The 17,088-nt window shown below is 51.4% G+C and overlaps 5 protein-coding genes across 5 annotated transcripts; 2 read left to right on the top strand and 3 right to left on the bottom strand.

Moving 5' to 3' along the window:
• Positions 1-315: 315 nt before the first annotated feature.
• Positions 316-1,260, bottom strand: MAA_00599 (enolase-phosphatase; the record flags this gene model as incomplete). Its single annotated transcript, XM_007818597.1, has 3 exons — positions 316-984; positions 1,085-1,125; positions 1,212-1,260. 3 exons carry the CDS (start codon positions 1,258-1,260, stop codon positions 316-318), a joined length of 759 nt encoding a protein of 252 aa, XP_007816788.1.
• A 3,778-nt stretch (positions 1,261-5,038) lies between these two features.
• On the top strand, positions 5,039-6,904 carry MAA_00600 (serine/threonine protein kinase, AGC family; the record flags this gene model as incomplete). The annotated part of the gene is made up of 1 exon (XM_007818598.1): positions 5,039-6,904. The coding sequence occupies one exon, from the start codon at positions 5,039-5,041 to the stop codon at positions 6,902-6,904; it is 1,866 nt and encodes a 621-aa protein (XP_007816789.1).
• A 524-nt stretch (positions 6,905-7,428) lies between these two features.
• On the bottom strand, positions 7,429-9,866 carry MAA_00601 (Amino acid transporter, transmembrane; the record flags this gene model as incomplete). The annotated part of the gene is made up of 5 exons (XM_007818599.1): positions 7,429-7,983; positions 8,080-8,145; positions 8,213-8,355; positions 8,496-9,607; positions 9,706-9,866. The coding sequence occupies 5 exons, from the start codon at positions 9,864-9,866 to the stop codon at positions 7,429-7,431; spliced, it is 2,037 nt and encodes a 678-aa protein (XP_007816790.1).
• Positions 9,867-11,002: 1,136 nt separating this feature from the next.
• On the top strand, positions 11,003-11,799 carry MAA_00602 (uncharacterized protein; the record flags this gene model as incomplete). Its single annotated transcript, XM_007818600.1, has 2 exons — positions 11,003-11,337; positions 11,463-11,799. The coding sequence occupies 2 exons, from the start codon at positions 11,003-11,005 to the stop codon at positions 11,797-11,799; spliced, it is 672 nt and encodes a 223-aa protein (XP_007816791.1).
• A 367-nt stretch (positions 11,800-12,166) lies between these two features.
• On the bottom strand, positions 12,167-14,207 carry MAA_00603 (WD domain-containing protein; the record flags this gene model as incomplete). The annotated part of the gene is made up of 4 exons (XM_007818601.1): positions 12,167-12,859; positions 12,959-13,856; positions 13,912-13,993; positions 14,075-14,207. The coding sequence occupies 4 exons, from the start codon at positions 14,205-14,207 to the stop codon at positions 12,167-12,169; spliced, it is 1,806 nt and encodes a 601-aa protein (XP_007816792.1).
• Between the last annotated feature and the right edge of the window lie 2,881 nt (positions 14,208-17,088).

The raw sequence follows: 17,088 nt of genomic DNA, 5'->3' as shown, positions 1-17,088 counted from the left end.
GTGGACGAGCCGAATTCGAGCACCTTTGTTCCACTGTAAATATCAATATTGCATATAGTGTAAATAGTGTTCAATTTACAAAGAATCATCAAAATATGGAGTTACAGACCGCTATTTCGATGATATGGCATTGGAAGTCAGAGGCTCTTGCATTGGCAAATTCATGGCTTTACAAGGGCATCTGGGTTGGCTCATTGCATTTTACCCTCTTTCAATTTCTAGTGCTGAGGTTTACGTCTTCTCTTCCCATCTCTCTGGTCTCCGGGATTATTTTGTTCGCCCTTGCCCACGGCACGAGGCCCGTTTCCCCAGACGTCAATCTCTGCCGGTTGTCAAGGTGGCTAAAGATATTTGAATCTTAGTTTCTGACTCCGGCGAAAAATCGGGTATCGCCATGCCTGACAGACTATTTTCGGGAGGCAGTGGTGCATTTCCTGGACGAGATACCGGAAGACTACACATGCCTGCCGCGAGTGCAGCATTGACTTCATTGAGATTATCGCTCAGGAACAGCCAACGTGAAGGCTCGATATCCGGATGAGTAGATAGAATCGCTGCGTAACTACTCGCCTCTGTCTTGGGACCAGCATTGACGGTGTCAAACCAGCCGGTTATGAAGTGAGACAGGTCTGACGGCTGAGCAGTCGTGTGTGCAAAGAACAGCTTCTGCGCTGGAACGGATCCTGAGGAGTAGATCATTACCTTCTTACCAGCACTATGAGCCTCAGATATAAAGAGAGCCACGTCAGGGAAGACAGGGGCCTTGAGTTCTCCTGAATCATACCCTGCCTGCCACAAGAGGCCCTGAAGAGCTTTTAAATAGGGAGCTTTGATATCTGCCGCCACTAGGTCCCGGACATGACTTTCCAAGGCCAAACGGTCATTGCGGTATTCTTCAGGAAATGCATCTCGGTATTGCGCGAACGCACTATCATGCCAGTGAAGGTCAAGATATTGTGGAAGTGCTCTTAGTGCATAGGGAAACTGGAGTTTGAACAGGTTTCAGCGCCTGGACTCAACTCAATAGTGTCTGATCTGCGTTGGGAAGGCATAGGGGCGAAGTGGAAACGAAGCAGACTCTTACCAGGACGTCATGAACAAATGTTATGGGACAGACAGTTCCCTCTGATGTGAATGGTATTAGTATGTTGTGTACATTGCAGTAGGCACCGGCACATGTGGCCAGGGACGTCAGGGAACGACTTGCTTACCTATGTCCAGCACGATAACGCTGAAACCGGCAAAGCTTCTAGCGAGCATGGCTATTTGGCCAATCCAAATAAAGCTTTCAAAAATGTACCATGGATATGTACCGGAAGTCCCAAATAGATGTGCCTGTGACGAGATACTGACTGTTGAGCAGCCCGCCACCAAGACTGATTGGAGTGTCCTCGATTTGCGGTTGCAGGAGGGAGGGGGCCGATGCAAACAGAAGGACCGAAAATGGATCTTTGGATGCTGGCCTTTCCTGCAGTCTTGCGCACGCCGTATCTCAATCAACCTGGTTTGTTTCCGTGTTCGCCGTCAAATGTTCGCAGTCTGTCGTCCCAGAACGACGGGATGAAAACGGGAGTGGTGGACCCTCAGGTGCTAGCTTCCTAAAGCGAGCGTTGAGCAGTACCCAGGTGCCAGGTACTCAGGCTGGGCGGGCGGATGTGGATTACACTGTCGACAAGTAGTCAAATGGTTTCTGACTACTTAGTACTTAAGTACTTTAGGCTTAGGTCATTAGACAGGAGTTGAGAACAGAGAGGCGGTCAAGGCCCAACCTCCCGCCTGCAATGGACCAGACAGGTTATGAAGCTATAGTTGTGCATACTATCAATTGATGAACCCAACACGCTCAGTAGCCACCTAGGTACTTGGTTTTTTGGTTCACGGGATATAAAAACTCTTCAGGGAGTGAGTAGTGGATGTCCTCTTCATTTCAAAAATCTTACCCCCTTGTTCCAGCGACACTTGACGGTTCCTCTATACACCAGTCGACAGCATCCATCATGAAATTCAACTTGCCTCTATCTGTTGTAGCCAAAAGCTCTGACTGAAAGTGTGCCCCTTCAGTTGCGTCGAGACAACTTAGCTTATACAGTGGTATTGAAGCAACTTGGATATATACCTACCTAGGTAGATATATACATAATGGTATCCAGGGGAGGCGCAGGCACCAGGTAAAGCAATTCCTCAAGAAATAATTATTGCGTCCTTTGGCGGGAGCACCAAGTTGCTTACTTGGACCACGGACACAACACTTCCTCTGGCACCGAGCAACAGATAACCATTACTGGTGCCACGCGTTGTTGACAATTTTTCGGGTTGATCCCAGGGCCGGAGTACGTACACGTCGTGACCAGTACTAGGTACTAGTACTACTGGTCAGTCGAGCAGACTTTGACGCTTGAGCTTGTTTGTTCCCGTGCGGTGGGCGTGTTTCGTGACCGCATTAGGCATGATACTACAAAATCTGCAGGAGACACGGGGAACGTATGTTATGGTGACTTTGAAATTGAGTAATGAACCTCAGAACATGACGCAGAAGAGTACCTTTGAGGCTTGTCCTGTGCGGTCGGCGGTGTAGGCACACCATCATGTCTGCATGCATTGGCCAGGGGGCATCCCAGGTGCCGAGGCCTGCACGGAGGACAGACAAGCTTGCGCAGGCTTGATGAAGGGTCATCATCATTGGCTCAGGGGGGCTGCGATCTGCCCCGGTTGGGCCTTAACACCAGTACATAAGTACATGCTAGTGCCCTGTGAGAGAATGGGGCTCACAGTACACTGTGTTGTGGTCACGCTGGCTGGGCTGTCATTTTGTACTAAGTAGGATGCGGGGCCCATGTCAATAGCTAACCAATCAACCAATAGCCTACGTGGCATCATTTGTTTATTGGCGCTTCCAAGACAGCATTGCTGCACCGTGCAAAAACAGTGAACGGCCGGAACTCTACTATCCTTCAGGTGCTCTGTACTCCGTACAGGCAGACCACGGAGTTCGTTTTCAGAGGAACCATTCAAAGAACTGGAAGTTACGGAGTACACAAGGGTGATAACGGTGCCGCCCGTACCATGTTCCAGTTGGGTAATGGATTATCCCGCCATCACCCTCCTGGTCTCCAAAATGCCAGCTTAATGCAGAACGATTCGAACTCGAACTTGCATATTGGCATCCTTGCATGGTCTGAATCTTGCTCGCGGCTAGGCAGTGAAGTCCTCCCTCGATAGTATCAAGGTAACACAGTGTGAGCTTCGAACAACATGTGTTCGATCCGATGCTCAGCCGTTCCCCAACGAACCATGAATGACGGATCCCCCGTTGCCACCAACGGACCAGGTCCTATCCCCTCCATCTATTTGGCTACCAGAGCAGCCCAGTGCGAAGCCGGTGTGTTGACAACGGCGTTACGAGGTGCGACACCGCCATGAATGACCAATCGTCCTGGGATGGCGCCCACCCCGGATCCACGCATGTCGTGGCCTGTTCTCGACAGCCACCAGATGAGGTGGATTGGACTGGATTGCTTGGTCCGTTGCCCGTCGTACCGCCATTCCCTCCATTCATGTCCACAGCGCTCACGCTCACGCTCTCGTCCCCCGTCTTCGTCCCCCCGATTCCCTCCCGCCCAGTGACACACGCCCCTCCCCTTCCAGCTTCCACTTCGTTCCATCTCATCCCACCCTCTTCCCATCACCGCCATTCCCTTCCACCTCCTTCTTGCCTTTCGTCACCTTCCGCCCTTTATTACCATCTCCTAACCGTCTCATCTCCTTTCTTCTCCGCTCTCCTTACCTTCGTCACGACCTCACTTCCTGCCGACCTACTTCAAGGCAAGGCCTTCTTTCTCTGGACAGTGCGCCTCCTCGACCTGCCAGGCATCCAACGTCAACTAGGTCTCCCGTGACTCATCAACGGCCTCACGTTGCCTGTGCACGCTACTCCTTCGACCGCCTCCAGTCCTCAACTTGACCGACATCCCTTGTCGTCATTCACTTTCGAGAGAAAGAAGGGCTTCTGTACCTGCTAACGTCGTCTTATCATCTCACCGTAGCACCCGACACTTGTTACACCGAGTTTGATCAAGAACCTTGACGATCTCGGCAACTTGCGAAGCCTGTATTGTCACTTTGCCTTCCGCCCGGTGTCCACCTTGCCGACCAATTCTTTGCCATCGTCTTTGCCTATCTGATCGCAGCCACCCCTCGCCCTCAACGGGCATTGAAGCACTGCATCCTGCAAGCATTGGGTCGTTGGGGTCTCTCCCCGTACGACACGTATAGTGCAAGACCTTGGAAACAGAGTCGCCCCCGCCCTCATAGCGATCACGACCACAATAATATTGTAGTGACCTCACAATCATCTTGAGCGAGCTATTAGCCCCGTCCACGAATTCGCAACTCTTTTGGCCCGAAAAGCTTGTCAGCGATATTTCCCGGTCGCTACAACACGGTTTCGCCTTGTGAATACCTTGACAGCACCACGTTAGCCGTCAAAGTCGTTCTGCCTCACTGCCAGGCCGCATTCTTTATTTCTGGTTTCATCAACAACACGATCCTCCATGTCATTATAACGATTTTCTCGCTTGTTTCTTGTCCAAGTTCGAGCCGTTCGGCTCCTACCGCTTCTTCGCTACAACGATTTGATAATACGCATTTCTTTTGTCCTCACATCTTACATACTTGCAAATGAGCCGTTGATTCAACTACGCGAACACTCAAATCCATTATTGCTTGCAACTGTTTGCACTACTTGTACATTTTCTACATTCGTCTTTCCCCCACTCACCATACACTGTTTCTCGAACAAGTTCTTCACCTTCGACTGGGCCCTTCATTGTGTACACGCAACCTAAAAGAAAACTGGCTTCTTTCTTGACGTCTACCGAAGATTGTATCTGCCTCACTGGAGCTAGTACAAACCGAACATATCAACAAAGCTCACTTGTACAACTTACACAGCTTGTGTCACGACGCGTTGCTTTTTCTTGCGAGGGTGTTTTCTTTCATTTCATCAAAGTTTCAAAAAATTTCTGTTCGCCTCAACAGCATGGAGTGTCTTAGGGACAGGTTCGTCGGTGGTGTTCTTCTCGATGGTCGCTATGAGACAATTTCACCGCTCAATCACGGGTCATTTGGCATGGTCTTCATGGCCCGGGATTTGATGACGAGCCAAACTGTGGCCATCAAATGCTTGACCAAAAAGGCTGCCCCATGCGAAGCTGGTCTAGAGTTTGCTGTTGATGACAAGTCTGAAGAACTGGCTCTCCACAGCAATCTCGGATCTCATGAAAACATTGTCAATTTGCTCCACTCATTTGAGACGGACGCCCACGTTTACCTTGTCATGGAGTTTTGTTCTCAGGGCGACTTGTACGAAGCGATCAGGAACGGGCATGGGCCTCTACAGACGGAGCATGTTCGACAGTTCATGTTGCAGCTTGTTGATGCCGTCACGTACATTCACTCAAAGGGTGTATATCACCGCGACATCAAACCTGAAAACATCTTCCTCACCCAGGATGGTGCAGTGAAGCTCGGTGACTTCGGTCTTGCAACTAAAGATAAATGGTCGTACGAGATGACTGTTGGTAGCGATCGCTACATGGCCCCGGAGCAATTCGACTCTGCCGGCGCAGGATACTCCCCTGCTGAGGCAGACATATGGGCCATTGGCATTTGTTTGCTTAACATTCTGTTCTCACGCAACCCCTTCACTACACCAACCGAAGCGGATCCACTCTTCTTGGACTTTTCTCGCGACAAGCAGAGCCTTTTCGACGTATTTCCGGCTATGTCACAGGACACGTACGAGGTCATTGTCCATTGCATGAATTTGGACCCCAGAAGACGATCGTTGGAAGGCGCCCGTGACGCTCTTCTCCGCGTAGTGAGCTTCACTACTGAGGATGAGTCATTGGACGACTTCTGCGGAGCAGAGAAGACAACGGTTGCGTCTGCCAACCGTGAGCCTCTTCGTACTCCATCTATCCAGAGTCCTCATGTTGATAGCCATACTGGTGCTTTCCCGTGGGCAAGGGCTCTTCACGACAGCCCGCACCGTCAGACTCGACAGCTGAGTGCCATCCCTGACAATGAGAGTTACACTGAAGACTTGTTTTCCAAGTCTGGTGAGACTATTGATTGGTGCTCGGCTAGCATCCAGACTCCGTCTATGTCGTCTATGCTAGGTTCGCAGTTGGATGTGTCAATGAGATCACTTGCCATCAACAAGCCTTCTCGCCCCAACGTGTCCCCAGCTGCTGGGTCGATGCCAATCACAATGGCGAAGCCCCTTGCCTTATCCATGTCGACCGTGTTTGGCCGTCGAAAAGATGCTGTCTCCAAAAGCTGGAGTGACATGTGGGATGAGGACGAGGAAGAACATGAAGAACAAATGAAAGATCTTCAGGAGTTGAACTCTAGGACTTGGAGCCATGAGAGTAGGGCCGAGGTGAAGAAGGTTGACAACCAGGACTCTCCTCCCGCCTCGCACGTTACCATTAAAGGGAATGTGGATGATGACCTGGTTGCGGATGGGTTCTTTTTCCAGGACTCTCCTGCAGTCAAACTGGTGTCAACCACGCCACGATACTCTCCTCCATCTAAACGATTCAACTACGATAAATGGGCTGCATTGGGTGAGCGTCGGAGGGGTCAAGTCTGCAGTATGGAAATGGAAAAGTCGCCTGGCTTGAAGCCGCGACGTCAATTTGGTTTTGGATATAAATCTTATGAAGCCGGCGTTTGGGATCATTCAACATATAACAACAATAACAACAACACCACTATGAGTAAGAATTGGGGCAGAGATCGAACTAAAGAATGCCCTTGGAATAAGGGAAGAGATTGGAACTGGCGCCGAGATCACAAGCGCAATGATCTCGGGGATGTTGAGTGGGTTGGTGGTTGGTAGGGGACTTGTTCTCTTCAGCTGTCAATCGTAGTCATGGTCACCTGCATTTTAGTCGTCAACTTGGCTTCTTTCAAAGTCACTTGATGCCACGTCAATTGCACACTGCACCAGTAAGGACTGGTGAAGCCGTTCCATTGCTCATGGAATGCTTCTTCGGACTTTCAGGACATTGAAACTGGGCAATTGCGACTAGGAGTACGCAATGTGAGCCTTGTCTCGCTTTCTGAGTATCGAATCGCTCGAAAATTTAGTTATGATAATACCAGAAGTTACCCACTCAAATTTGACTTGGACTTCCTGTGACAATCAAACCTAGCTTTTGAAAAACCATGTGGTTGCCCGGAGCACCAGCAACAATATTGCCTGTGGGGCATTTGTTCCAGGCAGACTGGTAGAGGTAGGTAATACTATTAATGTGCAGTCCGACGGCCGTGTATAACATAACATGCGAAGACCAATGATCGATCATTCAATGATTGAGGAGATCTCAGATAACACATTGCATGGTATTCTTCTGGTCTACCCTAGGTGCCCACGAGCTGTTTAGGCAAGAATGTCCAAATTGTGCCAACTAATCCAAAAATGGAGAAGATAATCAGTAAGATCCAAGATGCAATACGTTCCCACTTGGCGATGTCCTTTGAATACAGTTTTAAGTAAAAGCAAATCGGCAAGATGACTGAGATAAGCGTGCAGAGTGCAGCGCCGAGGAAAGCACAGACGGAGTCAAACGCTGGAAATAGGACAGAAATAGCCAAGAGGATCAGAACAACTAGGACCCGGACGCCTGCTCTCAGTATATTTGCGAGTGTCGATAACTGAGCGTCCGATCCCGAACGATGATGGTGAGGATTGTGATGGTCTCTGTGAAGACCACAAACCACATCAGCCGTTGTGATTAGAGGTCTCGCATTTAATGGAATTTTCGTCAGGGGTATTATTGTTATGAAAATACACATCAGTATGGTTAAAAATTCGGGATAGCCATGTGTTTTGAGGATATTTGATGTGATTGCTTCCTTTATGCCATCGCCAAACATGAGAACACCAACAATGGCTAGGCAAGTGTCGAGGACGTACTAAAGCATGAGCAAGGTTAGAAAATAATCATAGTGCGAACTCGATGAAAAGATGATAAATGATGGAGCGAGTTAGAGGGAGGAGGTTGGTCGTACAGAGAACGAAAAAGTGACGTTGACGCCCTTGCTCCATTTATGAGGATGCCTCATATCTCGGTAGATCTATCGACGTTGTGTAAGTCAAGCGACTTTGGAGATTCATGCATTAGTGAGCGGCTGCAAGTCTTACAGAGGGGAAGACGGAATGGGCACCCCATGGGCTGGCCATGAGCCCGTACGCGAGAGGAAGGGAAAGCCAGTTGGAGGGTAGGAGATAAGTTCTTGCTGGCTCCCATAAGGTTCCCGGAGTATGTTGCTTCACTAGGCCGTCAACTATTACAATGCAAACAACTATAACGTTAAATTAGAAGAGCATTCTAGAACAAGACAGGATGCCCCCCCCCCCCTTTTAACACCCTGGCCATACACGGGAAGTAGAACGGTAAATGTGTGATGGAAAGGGGGTGTCTTACTGCAAAATGTAGAAAAAATGCCAACAACACTGGTGTAACTGAGCCATCGCAAAGGGAGCATATTTAAAACCAGAATGAGAGCAGCACAAACGCACTTCCAAACGGTTGTGTTGGCCACAGTGGGCATCAAAAGATCTAGAGAGTCAGCAAAAAGTATGACTAGGGCTACACAGGCTGCAAGAAGCTCCAGAGTAAACAGTGCTGATACAATGACTCGAGCCCGGGCTCCAAAGGCAACATAGGCCAAATCTGAGTACGTTATTATGCTGGGGTCGTACTCCATGCATTTGCCAATCAACTTTCCCGTATGGGAGGTAACGGCAGCAGTAAGTGTCAAAATGAACAATCCAAGTATCCACCCACTCATCTTGAATGCCAACGGCAAGCTCAGTAAGCCGACCCCGATGATTGCATTGATGGAGTTAAAAATCGATTGCGGGAGGGTGCTCTGGCCATCGACGGTCAAAACCACTCTGTCACCTTGCTTTATCTCCTTGACTAGTATAGGCTGTTCCTCGCCGAGGGCAACGTCATCACCATAGTCGCCTCCACGATCACCGCGCACTCCCCAAGCGCTCTCATAGCTTGCGGAGGACCGCGATCTGTATCTGCGGGCACCCATGGTGCCATACTGTGAGCCATAGCTTCCAATGAGCGACGGCGTCGTCAGGTGTGGGGGTACGGCGAAGATGTTGGATCGTATCGACGGCGACCCATCATGGAGAGCACCCGATGCCATCTCAGTATCCAATGCTTTGCGTTCTCGTTCCCGGAAGTCTTCTTGTGGGATACCTCCAGCAGGTCCCACGCCAATGCCAGAGTCGGGAATAGTCTGGACTGAAGCGGAATCCTGGGGCATTGATGCTTCCAGGTGTTGTCTAAGCAATCCCGCCTGTGGTGGAGGTTGGCTGTCAACGTGGCTGCGGCTGTATTGGATTTCATCGCCACTTGATACCGGAACGGTTTCTGCTTCGGCGGGAAGAATAAAACTTGGGCGGCGAGGGATAACTTCCGCGAAAGACGCGGCACGCTGCCAACTCCTGGCGAAGGATCTGAAGCTATTCACTCCCCCTATGTCTGCCATTGCCGCGAGCCGGGTTGTCACAGAGGACCTAGTGAGGTGAAGACAAGGCTGGGAGTTAGTCATGGAGTTTTGCGCCAAGACAATGGGATTCTAAGGAGGGGGAAGGTTGAATCCAGATCGACGCACCTCCTGCGGTCGTGGTGGGCAACTGGCGGCTGAGTGCAGTCTCCATCGCTGTCGAGCAAAGAAGCTTCTTCGTCTATAACGCTTGACCATAGGCTTCCCGAGGGGGAAGCCCGTCCCTCGTATTCGTCCCACGAGGTGGGATTTCTCAGCGTTGGGACCATGACTTCTGTGAGAGGCGGCAAGTGTGAGACGCTACAGTCGGAACACTAAACAGCGCTTGGATTGAACGAGGATGATGCCGACGGCGACAAAGACGAAGAAGGTGAGAGAGCAAGAAGGAGGGGAGGAAGAGGAGAAGGGTGAGGAGCGGAGCTAAATTGGCGAGGTCCAATATCGTCCAGCAACCCCAAGGCCGAGCTGTAGCTAACTAGTTTGAATATTCTTGAGTAGTCATGGCTCAGCATCGAGGCCAACTGCGGGGTCTAGGGTCAAGAGTCCAGGGACTGGGGACTAGGGACCAGAGGTTGATATCAAGGAAGTGGTTTGGTGGTGTCAATTGATGATAAGGTTCCATGTTGGTGAGGGCAGGTGGATACCCAGTTGCCAGGTAGTCACCTAGTACTAGCTACCAGTACCTAGGTAATTCTTCGTTAGTGCCATGGGTACTCCGTACCTACTCGTGTAATACCTACCTACCTAGGTAGGTAATGCAGCTGCATGCACAATCGCTCAAATGAGCGTCACCGGTCCACTTTTAACGAGGAAGCCGGACATTTTCACGATGCGCGATTCAAGTCACCTAGATTCAGCTGACTTCTGGAGGTGGGGGAGGGCCAAGCAATCAGCACCCGCGTACTGGCTGTCTTGGATATTCGATCGTGTGACTCTGGACCTTGGATTGGAGAACCAAGATACCCACTTGTACCACTCAATTTAGTACCTACAACCAAGTAGGCATGCACGTTTAAGTAGGGTAGTCAATTCATTGTATTCGACTGATAATAAAATGTGGCGCTGCGACCTAGCCATTACATCAGTGCGTGACCCACACTGCACAGTTCAAAAAAACCAAGTTACACATAATGCAACCTCTTCCTAGTAGTATCTGGGGCTCAACGTCGTCTCTCTGTTCTTCCAACATTCCTTGGATCATGGGGTTATGTGTCCCACGTCGCCATTGACCAAACGTGCAACAAGAACCAAGAGGATATCTGGTTGTGGAACCTAATCCATCATCATCAGCATCCATCTACGTGGAGAGCTCTCTCTACCTCCGCCAACGAGAGACAAAGGCAGCTTATCCGCAATGAGCGGCCAGCCCAAACTCTCTGTTTGGCGATGAGCCGTGATTGACATAATGACTTATCAGAACCAGTCCTCCGAGCCTCAGCAATTACGCAAACCACCCTACTCAGCACCCGCATACCCTGGACGACCTCAAGCTACCAACCATCCTCACGCACGAACGACGCTCAATACCATCCTGCCGCTCCTAGACGCATTCAACCATCGTCACCACAACCAGCACCGCACCTCCCACTGGTGGGCGACATTTGGAATACTTCGTCGCTCCCTCCGGGCCCTCGCCGAGTGTTTGGACCAACCAGTCGTGGACAGCAGTCGCAATCGCACCGACCAGGCCGTCGTCCGGGCCTCATGGCTGAATACACATGCCCTGCCACGTGCTTTTCTGTGAGTTTGGTCTCCATCACCCCCCTCAGGCGCTCCAACTGACCGCCAAGATGTAGTGCGTTCAGTCAACTTGCTGCGGACAATCAGCATGCCCCGTTGGGCCTATTTCTGCTGACCGTGCTTAGCCAGGTCCATGGTTTCTTGCCAGCCATGTTGCCGCAGAACGCAGGAGCGGCCAAAGCAAAGCTACCCACCCAAAAGTCTCCAAATCCTCCATCGCCGAATCATCGATCCGTTATTGGCACTGAACACATAGACCGGGGTGTGGTAGTTTCCAGAGAGACTATAGTACAAGCAGGCGACGATGCCGTGGACTCCCAGTCTAAGAAGCGTAGCCGAGACGAGATCAAGTCACATGCCAGGGGAACATCCAACAAGGACAGGGAGAAAGACAAGAAGCCCAAAAAAAAGAAGAAGAAAGCCGGTGACGAATTGTCTAGTTTATTTGACTCCCTGTCATAGTTTAGTTTGGCTTTGTCCTGTTCCAATTAACGATATCGCATCAGACCTAGCAAAACATACCAAATACACAAAATTTCAAGTAATAACAGGAGTTATAATAAAGTAGAGGCAAAAATATAGAAAAAGCTACCTGCAAATTACCGACACACGATCCCTAAAGCCGTACAAAGTCTTTTGCGTCTTTGTCTTTTCTGCCTGTGCGCCATCCTCAGTGATTTCCCCAACGACTCTCAACAAGCACTGTAGTAACTTCCCGCTCCGAGTATCAATCGTCTACTCCTTTCTCCAACTAGCCAGAAATCCTGGGCTCCCTTCCCGTACTGTCCAGGATCGAGACATGTGGATCCGTGCCGCACTAGACTGGCCATTAAAATGGACGATATGACCAGATTCGCGCCTTCATATCGCCGGATCCTGTAGCAAAGTAGGCACCCTGGGGGCTTGGAGCTACTGAAATCACAGAGTTTTTATGCCCCTGCAACATCAGCTGTGTGGTACCAGTGCGAGGGTCCCAAAACTGGACACCTCGATCCTTCGATCCTGACAACACCCAGTTGGCATCAGGTGTCAAAGCAACCGATAGAACAAAGTCGCGATGGCCCTCAAATGTCTTAACACACTTTCCACCTTTGGGGGCGGCACTTTGCCCCCCACGTGCGGAACTAAGCTCCCACATCTTGATCGTTCGGTCCAAACTGCCACTGACAAGATCTTTTCCATTCGGTGAAAACGCCACCGAGTAGACAGAGTCCTTATGCCCGTCAGGGCCTTCCAAACGCTCAACCAAGAACCCGGAGTGAATGTCCCAAACACGAACACTCTTATCCAGGGATCCAGCAGCAACGTACTGCGTGTCTGGGGAGATGGCGACGGTCGTGACCCCATCTTCAATGGTCAAGGTCAATGTATTGGTACCTTGCTCGATATCCCACAGCCTGACTGTTCGGTCGCCGCTGCCAGATGCAATCGTCCGGCCGTCGCGTGCAAAATCGAGTGAATAAATATCTTGCTCATGACCAGAGAAATGGTTGCGAATAGTTCGAGATTGAATGTCCCAAACCTAAATTTGCGTAGATTAGTCTCCCTTCCATCCAAATAATATGAAGAGGAGAGCATTGGCTTCCTCGGACGGTGGGTGTTTGCGGGATGATCAACTTACTCGAATCAGCTTATCTTCAGCGCCGGTGGCCAGGTAGCGGCCGTCAGGGCTGAAGCACACACTTCTGATATACAGATCGGCGGTCATATCTTGAGCATTGTGATCCTCCAGCACGCACACCTTCTCACCAGTTTGGACGTCAAAGATCTGAGCAGATCTGTTGCAGCCGGTGGCCACATATTTACCATCATGGCTGAACCTTACACAGCACACCACACTCTCATGGGTGAGCGAGTGGACAAGGTCCACGTCCAAGACTCGCTGGACAGCCGGGTTGAAGATGGCATACCAATCACTGCCCGTCTTTTTGTTGTGTGGCGCGACAGCGTCGACTTCGAGGTCACCCAATGCATTGCCAACAGGAGGAGCTCGAGGACCGCCCATGCGAGCGTGATCGGGCGTTGGATGGCTAACCTGAGGTGATTGTGCATTGCCTGGATACGGGACAGGAGTATTGATTTGGGGTGTGGCAGGCCCAACGGCATTAGGTGGCCGGCCAACTCCGCGTCGTCCTGGCCCTGGTGAAGCGGTGCTCTGAGGCGGTTGAGGGCCCATTCCGTTGGAGACGGGTCCCTGAGGATAGCCTTGCTGGTAGGGTGGCTGTTGCGCATTAGGATGCGGCGGAGGAACAGGAAGTCCCGGAGGTCCTTGGCCCATTTGATGCTGAGGTCCCATCTGCTGCTCTTGCGGAGGAGCATGCGGTTGCTGCTGTGGAGGTGCCAGTCCAGCTTGGTTCCCGCCAGCCATTATGCCACTGAAAAGGCCGTTTCCGGGAGCAATTGACGGGGGTTGCTGAGAAGGGCCGGGATGCTGAGGAGGACCGGGCATGCCAGGCTGAGGGCCACCCTTGCGCGCGTTTTCAAGTTGATGACGAAGCATGCTGATTTCTTCCTCATATCTAGAGGGCAAAAGTTTAGAACACGGCATAAATACAAAGAGGGGAGCAAGCGTACTTTTGCTTGAGGGTCATATGTGTCTGCTCCATTGCATACACCTTTTCCCTGACCAGCTGCATCTCGCTGACTTGAGCGGAAACTGTTGGTGCGTGCCACCGGGTCAGTCAACCATCATCTGAAATTGCGTCGCAAACAAGACTAGAGTGAAATGTTGACATACTCTGGTGCTCAAAACCTTCGGTCTGGCGAAGCTGGGTTTCAAATTCGGCCCTGATTTGGTCGAGGAGTTCGTTGAGGCGCGCCGAGTTGCCAGGGGGAACAGCCCCCATACCCCGATGAGAGTACATAGACATGTTCAGCGCTTCGGTCAGCGAACGGTGATGTCGCGATGCCACCGGGGATCTATATTATATATATGCGCTATGTGCTGAAAGGCGTGGCGTTGTCGAGGTTGCAGTGCGATTGTGGCCAGCGGTGCGCTCAATTTTCGAATTCAGCAGTCGGAACGATGAGGCTGGCGCGCCAACAACGCCGAGAACTGGCAGTGGGGCTCACTGGATGGGTGTACGGGTGGTGGTCAACAAGCGGCCGACTGCGGAATGAAACTGCGCGGGAGGCAGGATGTATGTCCCGTGATGCCAGTCGTGTTGTCGCGGCGATGGACGATGAGCGATGGGTGATGGCGACGAGGAGGAAGCAGAGTTAAGATGTTTGTCGGGCGGTGGAGACAGTGGCAAGTGGGAAGGGGGGAAGGGGGGGAAAAGGTCAAGAGGAAAGGTCGACTAATGGAGGAAGCAAAGCGCCGCCGGGGATGATGGGATTAGTGGAGAGTTGGAAGCGAGACTAACAGCTGGTGCTGTTTCTGTGGGCTGCAAGGCCAGCGGGCGGCGGGCCACTTGCATGGGGCGTGGTCTGTGGCGCATGGGGCGCTGAGACCCAGACGCGGCCGGGTGGTGGGCGCATGGGTTGAGAGGACACCAGGGCATGGACGTGCATGCAGCAGGGGCCGGTGATGCGTCTGGTGCTTTAGCGCGTGCGTCTTAACTTGGAAGCACCAGCCTGACATGTGTTGATATGCGCTTGAGCCGGGCAGGAGTATGAGACTGCTTTACTTGTGTGCTTTGCTTGCAATGTTGCTCCTAAGCACTGGAGTCCAAGCCGGCTGATATGGTCTGGGGGCAGAATTGGAAAGGACATGGGCAATGCTTTGAAATGTCAGAATAGTATAACAGGGGCATGTGGTGGAAATATGTACGGCGCATCCAATGTTGAGTTGCCTCTAGACATCATGTAATATGTCAAGTACCTACCTACGGAGTTACTACCTAGGTCAAATAGTAATAGGCAACAGGCATAGCGGCGGCCTGGGGGCTGGGGCCTGGGGCCTTTGCTCCATGTTCGTGAGCCCGTCAATCGGACAGGGCAGCCAATATAATAATTGATCGCACATGTATCGCTGCAGCCTGGGCGTGTGGACATCCGAACATCTGAATCTAATTGAGGCGGCCCCCGAGGATCCTTCAGTCAATCCTTTGCCTACCAGGGCAGAGGGCCACAAGGCATTGAACAAGCATCCATGTCTTGGACATTGAAGGTTGAAGAGAACAACCCCAGATGGGGGGGGGGGCGTGGCTGCCAAATTTTTAGCATGCAAAACGCCTCCCCGCTGAGCCTCCGGTAACATGAATTTGTTGCTCGGTGTCTGGTGGCGCCGTCGATTCAAGGTTTCAATGTCATGTTGGGGGTGGCTCAAGTCCCGCTGCTAGTCGGCAGTAGTACTCCGTACTACGTTTTGCACAGGTTGCGGGCTTTGCGGCGAGCCTACGGAGTAGTGTACATACAATATATTGTACAAATGGGGGCGAGAAAATCGGATTCCTTGGCTGCAGCTGGCATCAGGCTCAAGTAGGTAGGCTGGCAACCAGACGCACCCAAGCTTATCGAAAGAAGGGAGCACGGATGCTCGAAGCATGCCTTGTATCGAGTACTATACCAATTTTTCTGAGAATGACACGAATTAAGACGAGGCATGTTAGCAAAAGGCACGAGTCAAGTTGCGTACAGTAGCGCTTAATGGATTTCTACTAACCGCCATAGGATCCCAAGAACAGAAGAACCAGCTGTCTACTCCGCAGTGAAAGTACCACCAGACAGTTCGAAACCGCGAGCTCCATCTGCTGTTGCAGATTCAGCTGGCTATGCCGAGTGAATGAATGGCTGGTTGGTATGGTATGCATATATGCATGTATGCGCTTCCTCACTGCACCCCCGTGTTTGCCATGCTTGGATGTCGTAGAGTTGAACATGCAATACGTATGAACTATTGGTGGTTCAAAAATGTTTCTCGCTGCTCATTTCCTTTGTTGTGCGTCGTTTTCGTGGGCTCGGCGCTTGCTGACATCAATGTGCCCTGTGCGCCCTGGTTCAATGTTCAGTGTTCCGTCTTATCCCTGCTCTCTTGGCCCGCCCCAGTCATCCTAGTCCCGCACGCCGCTGGCTGCACGCCGCACGCACGCACGCTTCACGGCCAAGAGGTCTGGCGGGTCTGGTCTGTTGGTCTCATTCGGGCTGCAATTCTGATGTGCTCGGAACAATTGAGCCATCACTCACTCAAGTTGGCTAACTTGTGCTCCGTAGGCGTCATGTGCCAGGTGAGCCGAAGACGATGCCGGCCCGTAGCAGTAGCTCCTTGTATCGTGTACTGTCCGCCACGCGCGGAAGAAGGGCTCTTCAACTCCGTAATGTCTGGTGTCTGGTGTCTGGTGTCTGCGCTGCAGGCAGAGGCCAAAACCGCCTGTGAGCCGGTCGCCGACCTCAAAATGGTTCACCCTGTGACGCTGACTCTGGCATGATACCGGCAATGTGTCCCTACAAGCAAACAGGCATACGTAAAGTATGTACATACACACAACATACCTAAGTACATACAGTATATGGGCATGGGCTAACCAGCATTCTCGCATATTCCCCCGATTTTCTCGGCGCGGCAGGCGTGAGCATCTCCTTACCGAGTACCGAGTGCCTACTAGGTACAGTACCTACCTAGGTACCTAGGTACTTAGGTACTTTAGGCAGGTGGCGCTGGGGTAGGCCATGGAACAACACCAGACAGCATTGAATAAATTGATCACACTTTCCCCAAATTAGAATCAAATGGTCAACTGGTGGTCTGGTGCTGGATCGGGGTGCTGGGTTAGGCCTGGCCCGACCCACCGCCATCCGCTTCTGCAACAA

This window comes from Metarhizium robertsii (genome assembly GCF_000187425.2).
Source record: "Metarhizium robertsii ARSEF 23 chromosome Unknown MAA_Scf_7, whole genome shotgun sequence".
NCBI classification, from domain to species: domain Eukaryota; kingdom Fungi; phylum Ascomycota; class Sordariomycetes; order Hypocreales; family Clavicipitaceae; genus Metarhizium; species Metarhizium robertsii.
The sequence above is the reverse complement of the archived record's forward strand: the minus strand, read 5'-3'. Positions and strand labels throughout refer to the sequence as shown.